This window comes from Heterocephalus glaber, unplaced genomic scaffold (assembly GCF_053883595.1).
Source record: "Heterocephalus glaber isolate CG9 unplaced genomic scaffold, H.glaber_assembly_v1.0 deba00001497, whole genome shotgun sequence".
Classification (NCBI taxonomy): Eukaryota; Metazoa; Chordata; class Mammalia; order Rodentia; family Bathyergidae; genus Heterocephalus; species Heterocephalus glaber.
Window position 1 is genome coordinate 49,020,105 of NW_028258320.1, and position 17,014 is coordinate 49,037,118.

General features: G+C 35.4%; 1 protein-coding gene across 2 annotated transcripts in view; it reads right to left on the bottom strand.

The window, feature by feature from the left end:
* The window catches only part of Hpse2 (heparanase 2 (inactive)), a 905,145-nt gene that overhangs the window by 760,769 nt on the left and 127,362 nt on the right, over positions 1 to 17,014 (bottom strand). For both annotated transcript variants that reach the window (XM_087185109.1, XM_087185110.1), the window contains exon 3: positions 9,196 to 9,357. In XM_087185109.1, coding sequence (XP_087041235.1) covers positions 9,196 to 9,357 — 162 coding nt within the window. The remainder of the gene's footprint in view (positions 1 to 9,195; positions 9,358 to 17,014) is intronic.

Here is a 17,014-nt window from a genome sequence, read left to right on the forward strand (position 1 = left end):
GGACAGAATTTCAGATATAGAACATAAGATTGCAATTAGTGACCAGGAAAAGAAAAATTCCTTCAAAATTGTAAGGGACAACATGAAATCAATCCAGCAGCTGCTAGATGATGCAAAGAAGAATAACATAAGACTGACTGAAGAAAACGAAGAAACAGGAGAGAGTGCAGATTACATACAGAACTGTTCACAGGAGTAATGGCAGAAAACTTCCCAAGCAGGAGAAAAGAGCTTGACATACAGATAAGTGAGGCATATAGGACTCCAAAGAGCCTTGATCAAAAAAAAAAACTACACACAGGCATATAATTGTTAAGATTCCAGAAACTCAACAGAAGCACAAAGTTCTACAAGCTGTTAGAGAAAAGAAACAAATCACATACAAAGGAAAGCCCATCAGAATCACAGCAGACTTCTCAGTGTAAATTCTCAAGGCAAGAAGAGCTTGGAGTGACATATTCCAAGCCCTAAAAGAAAAACATCTCCAACTCAGATTGATGTACCCTGCAAAACTGTCTTGCAAAATTGATAGAGAAATAAGACATTTTCATAACGAAGAGCACCTTAGGATCATCATGAATACAAAACCAGCACTCCAAGAAATTTTAGATAACACCCTAGGAACAGAAAATGAGGATTACAACTCCAGGAAGCACAGCAGAGTGAATCCATCAGGCACCACAAGAAATTAAATGTAAAGGGAGAGAATCCAACAAAAAGAAAAAGCCATAAGAACGATAAGTCAATACCAATCACTTATAGCCATCAGTGTTAATGGTCTCAACTGACCAATCAAAAGAAATAGATGGGCAGAATGGGTCAAGAAGCAAAATCCAACAATATACTCCATACAAGAAACACACTTAATTCAAAAAGAAAGTCATAGATTGAAAGTTAAAGAGTGGAAAACAAAACACCATGTGACAGAAACCCCCCAAAAAGCAGGATTAGCTATCCTCTTTGCAGATCAAGTGGATTTCAAACCAATACTGATTAAGAGAGACAAAGAAGGACACTACATCTTTGTGAAGGGAACAATCTATCAGAAAGAGATGACAATCATAAATATCTATGCACCAAACTCTAGTGTGCCCAACTATATAAAACAAGTACTAATGGATATGAAGAGTCACATGTGCACTAATAGAATAGTAGTGGGGGACCTCAATATCCCACTGTCACAAATAGATAGATCAACTAGACAAAAAATAAGTAGTGAAATACTAGAACTCAATTGAACTCTTGAACAAATGAACTTAACAGATGTTTACAGAGTCTTCCACCCCACAAAATCAGAATACACATTCTTTTCAGCTCCACACAGGTTGTTCTCCAAAATAGACCACATATTCACTCATAGAACATGTTTAAGTAAGTACAAAGGAATTGAAGTTATCCCCTGTATATTATCAGACCATAGTGCAATGAAATTAGAGATCAATAGCAAAAGAAACTGCAAAAATTACACAAACACATGGAAATTGAACAACACACTTCTGAAAAACCAATGGGTCACAGAAGAAATTAAAGAAGAAATCAGACAGTTCCTTCAATTAAATGACAATGACAGTACAACATATTGGAATCTATGGGACATAATGAAAGCAGTCTTACGAGGAAAATTCACAGTAGTGAATACACATATTAGGAAAACAGAGCAAGCCCAATTAAACAACCTGATGCGGAACCTCAAGATTCTAGAAAAAGAAGAGCAGGACAAACCCAAAGCTCATACAATGGAGGAAATTATAAAGATCAGAGCAGAAATCAATTCAATGGACACTAAGAGAATGATACAAATAATTAATGAAGTCAAGAGTTGGTTCTTAGAAAGAATCAACAAAACTGACAAACCCTTAGCCAACCTATCAGAAAAAGGAAAGAAAAGGCCCAAATCCATGCAATTAGGAATGAAAAGGGTGAAATTACAACAACCCAGCAGAAATCCAGAGGATCATCAATACCTACTTCCAGAACCTATATGCCAATAAGATGGACAACACAGAAGAAATGGACAGATTCCTAGATGTATATGAATTACCAAACATTAGGTCTTCAATGAAGACCTAAATATTCTAAACGATCCAATATCAACCAATGAATTTGAAAACATACTTAAAAACTTACCAACTAAGAAAAGCCCAGGTCCTAATGGTTTCACTTCTGAATTCTACAGGACATTTAGAGAGGACCAACAGCCACTACTGTTTAAACTCTTCAATGAAATTGAAAGGGAAGCAACACTCCCAAATTCAGTCCTGGAAGCAAACATCACCATGATCCCCAAAGCAGAGAAAGACCCAATATAAAAAGAGAATTATAGGCCAATCTCACTAATGAACATAGATGCAAAAATCTTAATAAGATACTGGCAAATAGAATGCAGAAGATCATCAAGATCATACACCCTGACCAAGTGGGATTCATCCCAGAGATGCAGGGATGGTTCAATATACGAAAATCAATCAGTGTAATACACTATATCAATAGAGCCAAGGACAAAAACCATATGATCATCTCAATAGATGCTGAAAAAGCATTTGACAAAATCCAACACGCATTTATGGTAAAAGCCCTACAAAAAGTGGAGTAGATGGTCTCTACCTCAATCTGATAAAAGCCATCTATGAAAACCATCAGCCAGTACCATATTAAATGGTCAAAAGCTGAAATCCTTCACATTAAAATCAGGAACAAGACAAGGATGTCCACTTTCACCACTCTTGTTCAATATAGTTTTGGAAACATTAGTCACGGCAATTAGAAAAGAGAAAGAAATAAAATGTATAAAGATAGGAAAGGAAGAAGTCAAATTGTCATTATTTGCAGATGACATGATACTCTATATAAAAGAGGCAAAGAACTCCACCAAAAGACTTCTAGATTTAATAACCAAATTCAGTAGAGTAGCTGGATACAAGGTAAACTCACAAAAATCAATGACTTTCTGCCACACCAACAATAGACTCCCTGAGAGAGAAATAGGGCAAATAATTCCTTTCACAATAGCATCCAAAAACTGAAATACCTAGGAATCAAGCAAACAAAAAAAATCAAAGACCTCTTCTCTGAAAACTATAGCACTCTGAAAAGAGAGATTGAAGATGACATCAGAAAATGGAAAGATATCCCTTGCTCCTGGGTAGGATCAATATAGTGAAAATGGTCATACTTCCAAAACTGCTGTATAGATTCAATACCATCCCAATTGAAATCCCAGCAGTATACATCATGGACCTTGAGAAAACAATCCAAAAATTCATTTGGAACAAGAAGAGACCCAGAACAACAAAAGCATTTCTAGGTAACAGAGACATGGCAGAGGGTATCACAACGCTGAACTTGAAACTATACTACAAAGCTACTGTGATAAAAACAACATGGCACCGGCAAAGAAACAGACCTGAAGAGCAGTAGAACAGATTAGAAGATGCAGAAACAACTAGAGACATGCTAAGTCATCTCATCTTTGATAAAGGAGGCATACACCCTCACTGGAGGAAAGATAGCCTCTTTAATAAATGGTGTTGGAAAAATTGGGTTTCAACTTGCCAAAGATTAAAACTAGACCTATATCTCTCACCATGCCCTAAAGTAAAATCGAAATGGATTCAGGATCTAAACATTAAAATAGAAATACTGAATCGCCTGGAACAGAGGTCAGGTAGAACTCTTAAGACACTGATGTAGGAAAGGATTTTAGGAACAAAACCTCAGTTGCCCGTGAACTAGCACAAACAATCAACAAGTGGGATCTTTTCTTATTAAAAAGCTTCTGCACAGCAAGAAAAACCACCAACAGTGTGAAGAGACAACCCACAATGTGGGAAAAAAATCTTTACCTGCTCTTCCTCAGACAAAGGACTACTATCTCGCATCTATAAAGAACTTAAAAAAATCAGACCTCCCAAATTTAAAGACCCAATCCAAAAATGGATATCTGAAATGAACAGACATTTCTCAGACAAAGAATTAGAAGGAGCAAATAAACATGAAAAAATGTTTAACATTACTGGTCATTCTAGAGATGCAAATGGAAACAACCCTGAGATTCTACCTCACCCCAAAAAGAATGGCTGCTATCATGAAACCAACCAATAACAAATGCTGGCTGGGCTGTGGTGAAAGAGAAACCCTGCTCCACTGCTGGTGGGAGTTTAGATTGGTGCAACCACTGTGGAAATCAGTATGGAGATACCTCAAAGAACTAGGACTGGAAGTCCCATTTGACCCAGCTATTCCCCTGCTAGGAATCTTCCCCAAAGAATTAAAAGAATCATACCACTGTGATATATGTGTACCCATGTTCATAGCACATAGCACAATTTGTAATAGCTAAAACTTGGAAGTGGCCCAAATCCCCATCAACTGGATTTGATGGGGATAAAGAAAATGTGGGTTTTTTATAAAATGGAGTACTACTCAGCCATAAAAAATGAGAAACTAGAGACTTTTATAGCTAAATGGATGCAGATTGAGGCCATACTCTTAAGTGAAATAAATAGGACACGTGTGTAAATACCAAATAGTTTCTCTAGTGTGACAAACTGAAAGTATAAACAAGGACCAAAAAATATAATAGAAAATGTGATATAGGAAGAAAAGCAGCAAAGTGGAAGGGGAAGTGGGAGGGGTAGGGGAAAGGAAAGAAGGGAATAGAATTAATAGGAGAAAATGAAAAAATAGAAACAAAGTCTTTGTAAATAGGGAGGGATGGAGGGGTTGAAGGGAGGGCAGAGGAAGGGGGAAAAATAAGAACCAAGAGAAATTATGTAAAGGTGCAAATTTCCAATGATGAATGTCATTATATTGTATACCTAAAATGTACCAATAAAACAATCTCTATTTTAAACAAAAAATGTATTGGTGTAAATTGCCAAATTAATGCCATAGACAATTGTTAAATAACAGTGAAAATGAAGAAAATATCTTTTCAGGTTAGAATGATCAAGAAAAGTGCTACAGAAAAAGAATTCAACACATAAATAGGTTTTTTGTGTTGGCTACTGTGGCTATTGTAGCGTTATGCCCACCTAGAAATAGTCTCCTGAGTATTATGGTTTTGTCACTAAAAGAACAGTTCTTGTTCACTGATGTGAGCCCTTTAGCTCAACTGAAGTTAGCAGATTGAAGTATAACAGGGAAGCAAAATCTTTTGTTCAATTCATATGTCACAATAACACAGGAAAGCAGATCACAGAAATCCCAGTCTAGTTCCATCTAATGACTGAAAAAAGAGATGCAAATGTAAAATGAGGGCCAATAACATAAGAATCCTCATAACGGAATATATCTTGAGTAATGGTGTCATTTATAGTGGCTTCATGGTTTCAAGCACCTGTATATAAAAAGTTGACCAGATCACTTCATCACACAAATACATTGTTAAAAACCTTACCTCAGTTCAAGATCATTTATCATTCTCTACATATTATCCAGAATGCTACACAAATAGTATATTCCTTGCCCTCCCAGAGTTTTATTCTAAAAACAATCCTACAAAATGTATTTCTCCTTAAAGCTGACTTAATTTTTATGGTTTTTATTTATTACAGTACAGGGACCCACCAGAAAAGTTCACTTTATACCTTCAAAAGAGGAAGAGAGTGAGGGGATGGAACACAAATGACTGAATCTGAACCAGTGAAAATTATTTAATACATATTAATATTATCCCTTAAAAAGTAGTCTTCAGGTGAATTAATTTGTATATAACAGAACATTTACAACAAATTAATGGAGCATTACTATATTAATCATGAAAGCACAAAGAAGTATAAGACATCTGTTCCTTGTTCTTTCCTAAAGGCTTCTGCCAATTCTCTCCACTCATTTGCTCTCATTTGCCACTCCTTCAGTGAAATGCACAGTGACAATAATCTCATACTCAGAAAACTGCAGGACAAGCATACATGCCCATGGCAATGAGTCAGTGTGAAAAATGTGGCACACTACTTATCACCATTAAAATATTTCCATCACTGATACTCTACTGGAATCACTCCATCACCTTCCAGGGACCTTAATGTTTATTACAAAAACCCTCTAAGCTAGGTGAAGACAAAATTACTTCCAATACAATATGAATCATTCACATAAGAACATTAAGATAAGTTTAAAATTATGCAAAAATACTTGAAAACAATCCACTTTTCTAAAAGTACAATGTACTGAGGGCTAATTCAACAATATATATATGCATATATATTATAATTCATGTTTTGTGTTAATTTCCATTATCTGCCATTATCACTGACTGTAGAGTTGTTTTCTTTTACAAATTTATCCAACGACCTACAAAGCTAGAATATCCTTTGCCTTTATATGAAGGACAGCTATTTTTTTTTTTTTAGTACCAGGGATCAAACTCGACCTTGCACTTGCAAGGCAGGCGGCAGAACCATTGAGCTAAATCCCCAGCCCATTGACAGCTATTTTAAAAGGATCATTAGCTGAAATATATCATATGAAAACATGCTCTCATCATAACAGCTAAGAGTCACATCAGCTAAAGGAGAAACAAAAATAAGCACTTTCTTGTGAGAACATGCTTTTAAATACCTGACATTTTAAACACATTATTGTTTTTTTTACTATATGGGATCTTAGTTGTCCCATCTTAAAAATAAAGAATATACCACTACCTGGTTAGGAAGCAATTATACACTCCCATTCATATATAAGAAATTCCATAAATAATGGGAAGGGGGTTGAAAAAGATCTTTCTGAGATTTTAGTGGCTCAATTTCCTCATCATATTTCCACATAAACACTGAATTATAAATATTTCACACATTATGCCAGAATTATACAAAATAAGCAGAATATCACCAACCAGAAGTATGAGAGAAGGTGTTCTGAATGTGTTAGTAAAGAAAGTCACTTCATTTGAAAGGTTTCTGCTCCTTCAACCTCACCCTCCTTACCAATATACATTCATCACTGAAAAGGGAAATATTTACAAAACTTAGTTTAGTTATGTTTAAATATTATGTTTAGCTGTCTGGAGACCATGTTCTCAAGATTTATACAAGAAATCAAGGATTAAACTTCATAACAATTAGAAAACCACACTGTATAAAATCAAAGACTTAGTTAAAAGACATTAAAATAGTTTAGTCATTGGTGCTAAACTGAAATGATGCCATCTCTTCCCAACACCTGGAACCAAAACTTTTTGAACTTTCATGTAAATAAAGCAGGGCACGCCAAATGCTCGGTCCGCTGCAAGGTACCACCTCTGCACAGGCATTTGGGTGAAAAATGTGGAAAATGCCTGAGAACTCTTTGAAGCAGCTTGGGAGAAGTGAGAGCAGGAAAGAGGCTCTTCTCTAGGGTAAGTTTGTTTAGTAGAAAGTAAGCAAGTTGTCAGGATAAAAGTTGACAATGTTGATTCCAACATTTTGAACTGTGAATAAACATCCAAAGGGATTATGTTACTGAGAATTAGAAGATTCCATTGAACTCAATAGAATACTTGCGTTTTCAAAGATAATATGCTTTTGAGCCACAATCTGGATCCACAGTTTAGGCTTAGAATTCTAAGACTTTTCTATGCTACATTAAAGAACACAGAGTAATGTATGCCTAAAAATATTAAAAAGAAGGAAAATATTTCATTTCCAATCATTTAATGGCAAAGATATACAGAGATACATAAATATAAACTTACATAGATACAGATTTTATAGAGGTAGACTGAAGAAACTTAGAGAAAAATTTATGTTCTTCCCAAACACCTAATCTTAAACTCAGTTTCACTAACCACTTTACGAACATACATCCATTGGCCATAAATTACTCTTAAGTGTTCCTTGCTTAATGATTTATCAAACAGCAAAAAGCAGGGCATATAGTTATGAAATTCATAATCCTCTTCTGTTCTCACCAAAGCTACATTTAAACCTGGCTTTCATCTCGTGCTTTTGAGTTTTCCACCAGGTCCAAATGAAAAGTGGAGAAAATCTTATGTTCTTTGAGAAGCAAAACAATTTGGTTGCCACTTAGCAATTCCTGGTGAAATACCAAGAAGCCTATTTAAAAAGTTAAAGCTGGGCCAGGGATTTAGCTCAGTGGTTTTGCCGCCTGCTGCGCAAGTCCAAGGGCCCGAGTTCGATCCCAGGTACCAAAAAAAAAAGTTAAAATTCTCCTAACTTGGAGTTTACAAAAGTAAATGTGAGCTGTTCCTAGCCTGTCAGATATTCCATCCATTCCTTTTTTAACATTCATAAATAAGGGAAAGCACACACTTGATTTGTTAAAGTTCACTGAGATATAAGCAGATATGCCTTGCATACTCTCAAGTAAATGAAGGTAATTTGGACTGCTCTTCTGGGTTTATCTCAAATTCTAAATGATTCTCACATTAGAGTCTGTGATTACATACACTCTATTCCCAAGCTTAACAAATGCATGAGGCTTGCACGCTCTTTACCAGCAAAGTTTGCAGGAAGTCCTGAAAAAAAGTTGTATCTCTAGGGCTGGGGATTTAGCTCAGTGGTTCCGCCACCTGCCTCCCAAGCTCAAGGACCCGAGTTCAATCCCCAGTACCAAAAAACAGTTTTATCTCTTTGTAGCTCTAACACACATTTGCTTTCTTCCTAGAACTGCAAATATAAGGGATTATGGCTCAGTATCATAGCTTCTATATTCTTAAAAAGAAAATAAAATTCCCCAGGAGGTTTTGGACACCCTCAGCTATTAGTATCTCTTTTACATTTCATCTTTATATTCACTGGGTTCATAGAAGGAGTATACACGGAAAGAGGAAAATAGTTGCTTCTTTTTTTTTTTTTTTTTTTTGGTACCGGGGATCTAACTCGGGACCTTGCGCTTGTGAGGCAGGGGCCGGAACCACGGAGGTAAAAATAGTTGCTTCTTTAAAAATATCAACCAAATTTAGTCATTCTTTGAAATCTGCTGGCACACATCTAGAAAGTCATATTTTTTACAAAGTTTCATTGGGTTCTCATTGGTCATGTTTTTTGAAAAAACATGATCAATTACTTTCAGCTTCAAGCCAAAATATATCTGTAAACCATAAGAAATATTTTATAGGAAAATAAGAGTCACTATAGTTTAAAATGTGATATAGTGGGTGGAATCCACACTAGTGCCCCTGAAGCATCAACTTGCCAACTGACAAAGGTCATCAATATAATGCTCCAGGATTCTAGCCAACTCCATTAGCCTTACCTGTTAATATGAGATTACTGTAAGTGTTGGAGAATTGCTCCTTTAGAAGAACCAGTTGCATCTGAGCTGCCTTCTCTCTTTGAAGCTCCAGCATAATATCAGGGTGCTGAGCAATCTTGCAGCCTTTCTGTTTATCCAAGGCAACATCACTTCGAACAATGTCTACAAAAAAAGAAAGAAAGAAAGAAAGAAGGCAGGCAACAAAACCAAAATCTAAAACAAAAAAAAAACACACACCAAAGTCTTATTTCATCCCAAATGACAGATTTTATAAACTACCAGCATTTTCATCAATTTAAAAAGATGCAGAAGTAATAATCCTCAATCCTATAGTGCATCCTGCAAGTTCCCCTGGTTATTTCCAAATTCTTTGAATATTCTCTGTGCTTTAGGTGTCTCTAGCCTCATTAAAGATTTTACTCATACATTCTCCTTAGCTCTTCTCTACAATTTAATTTCTGTGGCCTTTTCTCATCTTTTTATTTATTATTTTCCCTAGGGAATAACAATATAACTGAAAATTAGTGACTGACTGTGAAGATCATTTCCTCTACCTCATGCTATAGGACCAGGTGTTAGCTCCATCATGTGCATTCTGAATACTTTGTCTACTTTCAAATTCATCTCCCAGGCAGACCACTCAGTCCAAGTTAGGGTTGCCATCCAATAGGTAACCTGGTCAGGGTTTCTTCTGTCGTTTTTCATGTACCTCGGGAAATAACTTCATTCTTGCCCAGTAATAACTCTGAATCCAGAAAAAAATTTATGAGTCAGTGAAGTCAGCAAAAAGAGCTCTAGAGTCACTTTGCAGATCTGCCTTTTCCCCAATTATTTTCCCATTAATGACAAGCTGCTCCAGTATGATTTTTTTACTCAAAACAGATATACTCTCCCCAAAACAGGCTTCCTCAAAAAGAAACAATCATATAGAATGTTTCCCAAAAGAATATGTTCATTTTACAAATTAAAACAAAAAAAAACACAAAATAAGAATGAATCAATTCAGTCACACACTCTCATTTTTAAACCTATCCATCAGAAGACAGGAGGAATCATTTATTTATTTAAACTATACTCTACGTAACTTTTTAAATAGACCATCTCACTGAATCCTTCAATTAACCTATTAAAGGAAGTGACAGATATTGTTGACTGGCTGACCCAAAGCCAAACACAATTCCTTTTCCTTGATTTCCTCTAGTATAGAGATCAAAAGCTACACTATATGATTTCCTAACTTTCCTTAAAGCAAAGAGTGCCCATGTAACATAGTTCAGCCCAATTAGTTACAGAAAGACATCTCAAAGGCCACTCTCTTTGCCAAATTAAAACTCAAAGCCTGGGCCAGGGATTTAGCTCAGTGGTTCCAGCACCCGCCTTGCAAGCGCAAGGTCCTGAGTTCAATCTCCGGTACCAAAAAAAAAAAAAAAAAAATCAAGGCCTCACTAAGAGACAACCAGTCTTTCTCATTTGTTTTACACTTTCCTATTCTTTAAACATTAAATATAGACATGAAGCCCATACTTACATTAATCATTTTGTGGCCATGAGTCAAGAAGCAAGAGGGAAAAAGACTATACTAAGAATATCAAACCAAAAAATGGAAAGAGCCTAAACACTCTTTATAAACTAGTCTTTATTAACTAGACTGTCTTTTTTACAAGAGATAAACACATTATTCATGTGTCATGGCTTGTATCTAGATGTCCCCGCAAAGCCTCATGCACTCATAAGTGGGGCTTTTTGGAAGTAGCTAGATCTAGGGTGTATGAATATGAATTAAAGGTGCATGATAATTGGATTAGTCCACTGATTGGTTTAGCATAGTTTTGGGTGTGGGTAATGGGAAGCCCTACCCTGGGTGTGGGTGGTACCAACCAATAGGTTTGTGGCCTAGATGGAATATAAAGGGAAAGTTGGAGGGCAGGCTTACTGCCTTCTGCCAGCCCTGCCGTGGACCGTTTCTCTTCTGCCATGCCCCTCTGCCGTGCTACCCTGCCTTGGAACCAGCTATGGACTAAAACCTCTACAAACTGTGAACTAAAATAAACCTTACCTCCTTTAACTTGTAGGGGTCAGGTAATTAGTACTATTTTCCCTCTTTTATATCTCAAAAAACCATGATCTACAAAATTTAAGTGACTTGCTCATGTTCACACCGCCTAGTCAGTTCTCAAATCCAGGAATCTTTAAAGGCAAGTCCAGCGCTATTTCCAGAAGTTACTGCTATTTGGAAACCTATGAGCTTAATAGTTTTTAATACAGTAAGTCCTCAACTTATACCTGTAAGTTGACTCATTTGTAAGTCTGACAAAATGAGTTTTATATATCTTTGATACAAATATACAAGTAAAATAAAAAAAAAGAAAACCAAATACAACATCTGTTCGCATCTGTGAAAGTTCATAACTCAAATGTTCATAAGTTGGGGATTTACTATAATGGAATTACATTAAATAATGAGTGAGGAATTAAAATGTCAAAGCTGAATTTAACTATTATAGTAGTATACCAAAGAATGTCTATCTGGAAAGAAGTATAAATGATATTTTCTTAGAAAACATTATAAACCTTGTATTAAAATCTACTGTAAACAATGAGGAATTTCAACCAACCCAGTGCTTTCTGATAGGAGTCTAATTAGAAGAGTAAAATATGTACTAAACTATTTCCCAGCTGACAATTGTAACTGATATTATCATCATTGTATTAAGAATATTTTTTAAAACCAGGAACATGGCCAAACATATGTCCTAGGCTTTAGAAAAGTACCTTTCAAAATTGCTTTAAAAATACTGTATGTAGGGCTGGGGATTTAGCTCAGTGGTTTCACCGCCTGCTATGCAAGCGCAAGGACCCGAGTTCAATCCCCGGTACCAAAAAAAAAAAAAAAAAATATTGTATGGAATCTTTTTTTTTTTGCTTAAATTCTTTTATTGGTACATTTAAGTATACAATACATTTACATTTATCATTGGGTGATTGTACCTATACATGATGTATCTTGGTTCTTATTTTTTCTTTGTTTAACCATTATCTGTTTGAAATTGTATCAATGGCTAACTAAATACAAAGCAAGGTTATATGTCAAAGATATTCCTCCATATACCAGAAGAAAGAGTTAATATGATTGATGACAGACTAAAAATTTAAAATTATCTTGGCAACCTAAAAACTCAAACCAAAACCTGAAAGATGGATGATGAAGACATGAACATGAAGTCCTGCATTTATACTGAAAATTAGTTTGATAAGGTAATATGGGAAAGCCAGACCAGATAGAAGCTCATGTATTTAGGATCTTATTAAAATTTGTAGGCTTTAGTTGAATGCAACTTTATTATAAGTCATTGCTATGATATTGTTCCCAGAAACATTAATGCAATCTTAGTCTAAATTAGTAGAAGTAGAGCACAAATAATACAGAAGGCATAACTGTCTCTGCATTTCACACCAGTCAACTGCAACATACTGAAGAGTTTAAAGTGCAAGCATACCTTAGTTCAAATTCTGGTCTGGTAGTCACTTATTAGTTGTAGAAATAGCAGATAAATACTCTACACCTCAATAACATATACTGTTTTCGTAAAGATATTTTGCAATATGCATACCACATATTAAGAGTTCAATAAAGAGTAGGTGTTATTAATTTTGTTATTAACAGACTGGTTTGTGGTATTATATTTCTACCTGTAATAATCTCAGAAGCACAATGATAACCTAGAATACTGATGGTGAACCTCTTAGAGCTTTTAATGATAATAAACAGCCCACTGCAGCATGCATGCCATAGGTTTACCACCACTTGCCTACAGCATCCCCAAAGAAATTACAAAGATGGGAAATAATTTTGGTTTTTAAAAATAACAACACCAACAAAAACCCTCTGAGCCTGTTGAGCCTGGCAAAGGAAAAACAAAATACAACTTGTTTCATATACAAGAGAGAGCTGATTTATCCAACGCTGATCGAGAAAACAAAACCAAAGATTACCAACCTTTTAAGAGTAACCAAATACAGACATCTCAGTTCTACGTGAGAAAACTTTGTAACAACAGAATGAATCAAATAAGGAATAGGGCTACTTGAGAAGAAAGGGAATTTCCTATCCTGAAAAACATTCAAGCAGAGACCAGGTGATACAGGCACAATAATATGATTCTAATATTGGCATTAAAACTTGCAGGTACAGGATTGAGTATTTTATGGGACCCAATACAGCAGAATAGTTAAACATACAGGTTTTGAATTCGCCTGGATACAAATTTGTATCCCACATTGGTATGAGTTTGAATAACAGACAGCTCTTGGACAACAGATAAATCTCTCAATGCCTTAACTGATTTTTAAAAATTAAAATAGTACTAGCTTATTTTTAATGAATTTACCACAGGATAGAAACATAGTAGAGCCGGGTGTGGTGGTGCATACCTGTAAACCCAGCACTCAGGAAGCTGAGGCAAGAGGATCACCTCCTGAGTCTAAGGCCAGCCTGGGCTACATACTGAGTTCAAGGCCAGCCTGAACTGCATAGCAAGACACTGTCTCAAGAAAAATAAAAATAGAAAGATATGAAGCATGTTTTGGTGGTTGCCAGTATTATCAGATTACTATAATTACAATTATATCAGAAAGTTATTGTTACAGGATAATATTCTGAAGAATTTTTAACTGAAGGATTTTATGGGTCCATGGAAATGTGTGCTTGTCTTGTTTTTACCAGACATAACAGAAAGAATAAAGACTCAATGCAAGAAGACTTAGATATTAACTGACAATTAGCCAAATAATCATAAAACTATAGAGCAGAAATTTTAAATTTTTCCTTGATTTTTTTTCCTGACCTAGCTAATTAGGAAGGTGCTGGTCTGAACTCTAAATCTTCACTAGCTCATTCTACTAGCTGTCCTACTCTCGCTGATATTCTTTGTTGTTCTATTATCAAAGCAGTTCTACATTTTAGCCCAAATACAAATCTATCCATAGTCCTTTCTTCATCTCCTCCTATGATCCTTACCCTGCTACATAGTTTAAGGATGCCAAAAGACTTGACGTGTACCCTGAAGGAGACAACAAGGAAGATAGTATTTTGCACCTAATTTAATGTCCTAGAATCAAATTAGTGTCCATAATTACTTCTGGACATTAAGTATGGGAATGTTGCATTTTTGTTTCTCATTCTTTCTTCCATATATCTTTCCATGAGTTAATCCACAGTTAGTAACTCACAGTTGTGTGAGACTAAGGTTGTAGTTTTACTTGAGGTAATACCAAAAAGACAGCCAGACATTTTAATAGGGAGATCTTGGAACTTAGAGAAGCTATATAAGCTTTACACACAACTTTAGCTGACTAGCAGGCTAGCACATGCAGGGGATACCCAACATGATTTAAGTTTTTGACACATTACTGGCTAACTGAAAAACTGTACACAAACACAAGGGAAACTCAAGAGGCCATAAGGAATGTAAAAGGTGAGGAAGACTTAAAAGTTGTCACAAAGCCTAGTGTGTTTACCACACAGAAATCTATCAGTAGAGAGTGAAAGCCTCAGTGGTTCCAGTGTCTGAAACAACCTATGAACAATGATTGGCTGATTGGTAAGCTATGGATACACAGAAACAAACCCTAACAAGTCAAGTTTTAAAGTAAAAATAAAAAATTTAAAGTATCCAATTTATAATTCTTTTTCAGTCTTATAATTCTAAAATCAAAGAGAATGTGCAGGAAAGAAGGATTAAGTCTAAATGATCCACGAAAAAGAGCAAAACAACAATTCTCATAGGTATAGAAAAAACCTAGATTAGCTTTTATGTATCTGAAATGTTCAGTTGCCAACAAAGGGGATGAAAGGAACTGGCCCATGTTTTAAAAAAGAAACAGTTATCCCTTCAACCATGTGAGGACACAGTGAGAAGGCAACATTTATGATCCAGAAATCAGGATCTCACCAGACACCTAATCTCCTAACACCTTGATCTTGGACTTCCCAGATTCTATGAGAAATAAATGTCTATTGTTTGTGAAAAAAAAAAGAAACAGTTAACAGAACTTTGTGTGAGCCAAGCAAAGACTTCAAAGACAATATTATAAACATGCATTAAAAACTTAAATAATTAAAAGAAAAAACTACAAATGGCTCAATAAATAGAAAAACAAAATAAAAATAGAAACTTATTTTTAAAAAGAATCAAATGAACATTCTCGACTTGAAAAGCAGAATTAATGAAATAAACAATGCACTAAGATGGGCTTAGAAGCAGATTTGAGATGACAAGAAAAAGAATCAGACTTGAATATTGAACTACTCAGTTACACTGAACCATACACTTAAAAAAGGCTGACAACAACTTTGTTCTGTATATTTTTTGATAATTAATAAATGTTAATAATAAAAATAACAGAACTATGGGATTTTTTTCAAAAATTAAGGCAAGCCAAGTGCAGTGGCATGTGGCTACTGTAGTCTAAGCTACTCTAGAGGCTGAAGTTGGAGAATCTCATAAGCCCAGAAGTTCAAGTCCAGCCGGGGCAGCATAATAGATCCTATCTCCAAAAAAAACCCATTGTTAAATATCAACACTTTATTTTCTCTGTAATTTATACGAGACTAGACAGTACTACTTTGAAATAATTTTTATGCTGCTAGTATAGGGCTGCATCAAGAAAAATGAAGGGCATCTGCCTTGCAAGCTCAAGGTCCTGAGTTTGATTCCCAGTTCTAAAAAAAAGAAAGAAAGAAAAAGAATAATGAAGGGAAGTTTTGAAAAACTCTGTTGACTGTCCTCAAACAAACTGAGGATGAGACTAGAGTCACTCCCCTCACTCCTGGCTTCAATGCAGCCACTGACAGTAGCAGGAAATGGAAGATCCTGACTATGCCTCAGGCCCTTGAGAGGTTCACAGACCTCTAGAATGGCCTCTGTGCTGAGCTTATATAGGCCCACACTAAAGTGCCCATTACCCACTTCCTCCCTAAAATTGCCTTGTCCTTGAATTTCTAGGATCTTCTACTCTCTGATTCTTGACTATTTCTTATTTCTCAGTTCTCCTCTTCTGCTCAGGTCACCAAGTTTGCCCATATTGGCCTCTAAATGTCTTTCAGTATTGTCCCCTTCTTTTCAATTCCACTTCTTACCATCTATTTTACTTCCTGATGACTATGACAGTACGAAACAGCATCAAGAAATCCATGGATCCCTGTGGCATTCAACATAGCATCTTTAGGAAAAAAAAGTATTTCATTTTCACATGGTTTTCATTGTGAAATATTTCAAAATGTACAATTAATACCCACCCACACCAATGTGCCTTCACTCTCAGCTATATTCTTTTAATAACATTTTGCCATATTTGATTAAGGATTGTTTAAAGAAATAAAATCGTTAAGAAACATCTGAAGTTTTCTTCTTACCTTTCTTGGTTGGGTTTGGTTTGCTTTGCTTTGCTTTGTTTTGTGGTCCTGGGAACAAAAGACTGGCCTTACCCCGCTTTCTTCTCTACAGTTATTCTCCTTTCTCTTTACCCTCTCAGAAAGATATCCACCAACTGAAACCCTAAAACTAATGTATCTTAAAGTAATAAATCTTAAAAGTAATATATAACATATAATATACATAATGTGTAATATATAATGTATGGTATACATAATAAACCTGTATCTATCTAGATAGATATGTTTGTGTATTTTATTTTTTCAGCTTTAGCTACTGAGTGTTCTTTCAGTGTGGCTTCTGTGATCTTTTAACATCTCTTCATTTTATATATTTATTTACTTATTTATTTTAGAGCAGGAAAATTTATTGGGGAATAGGAATGA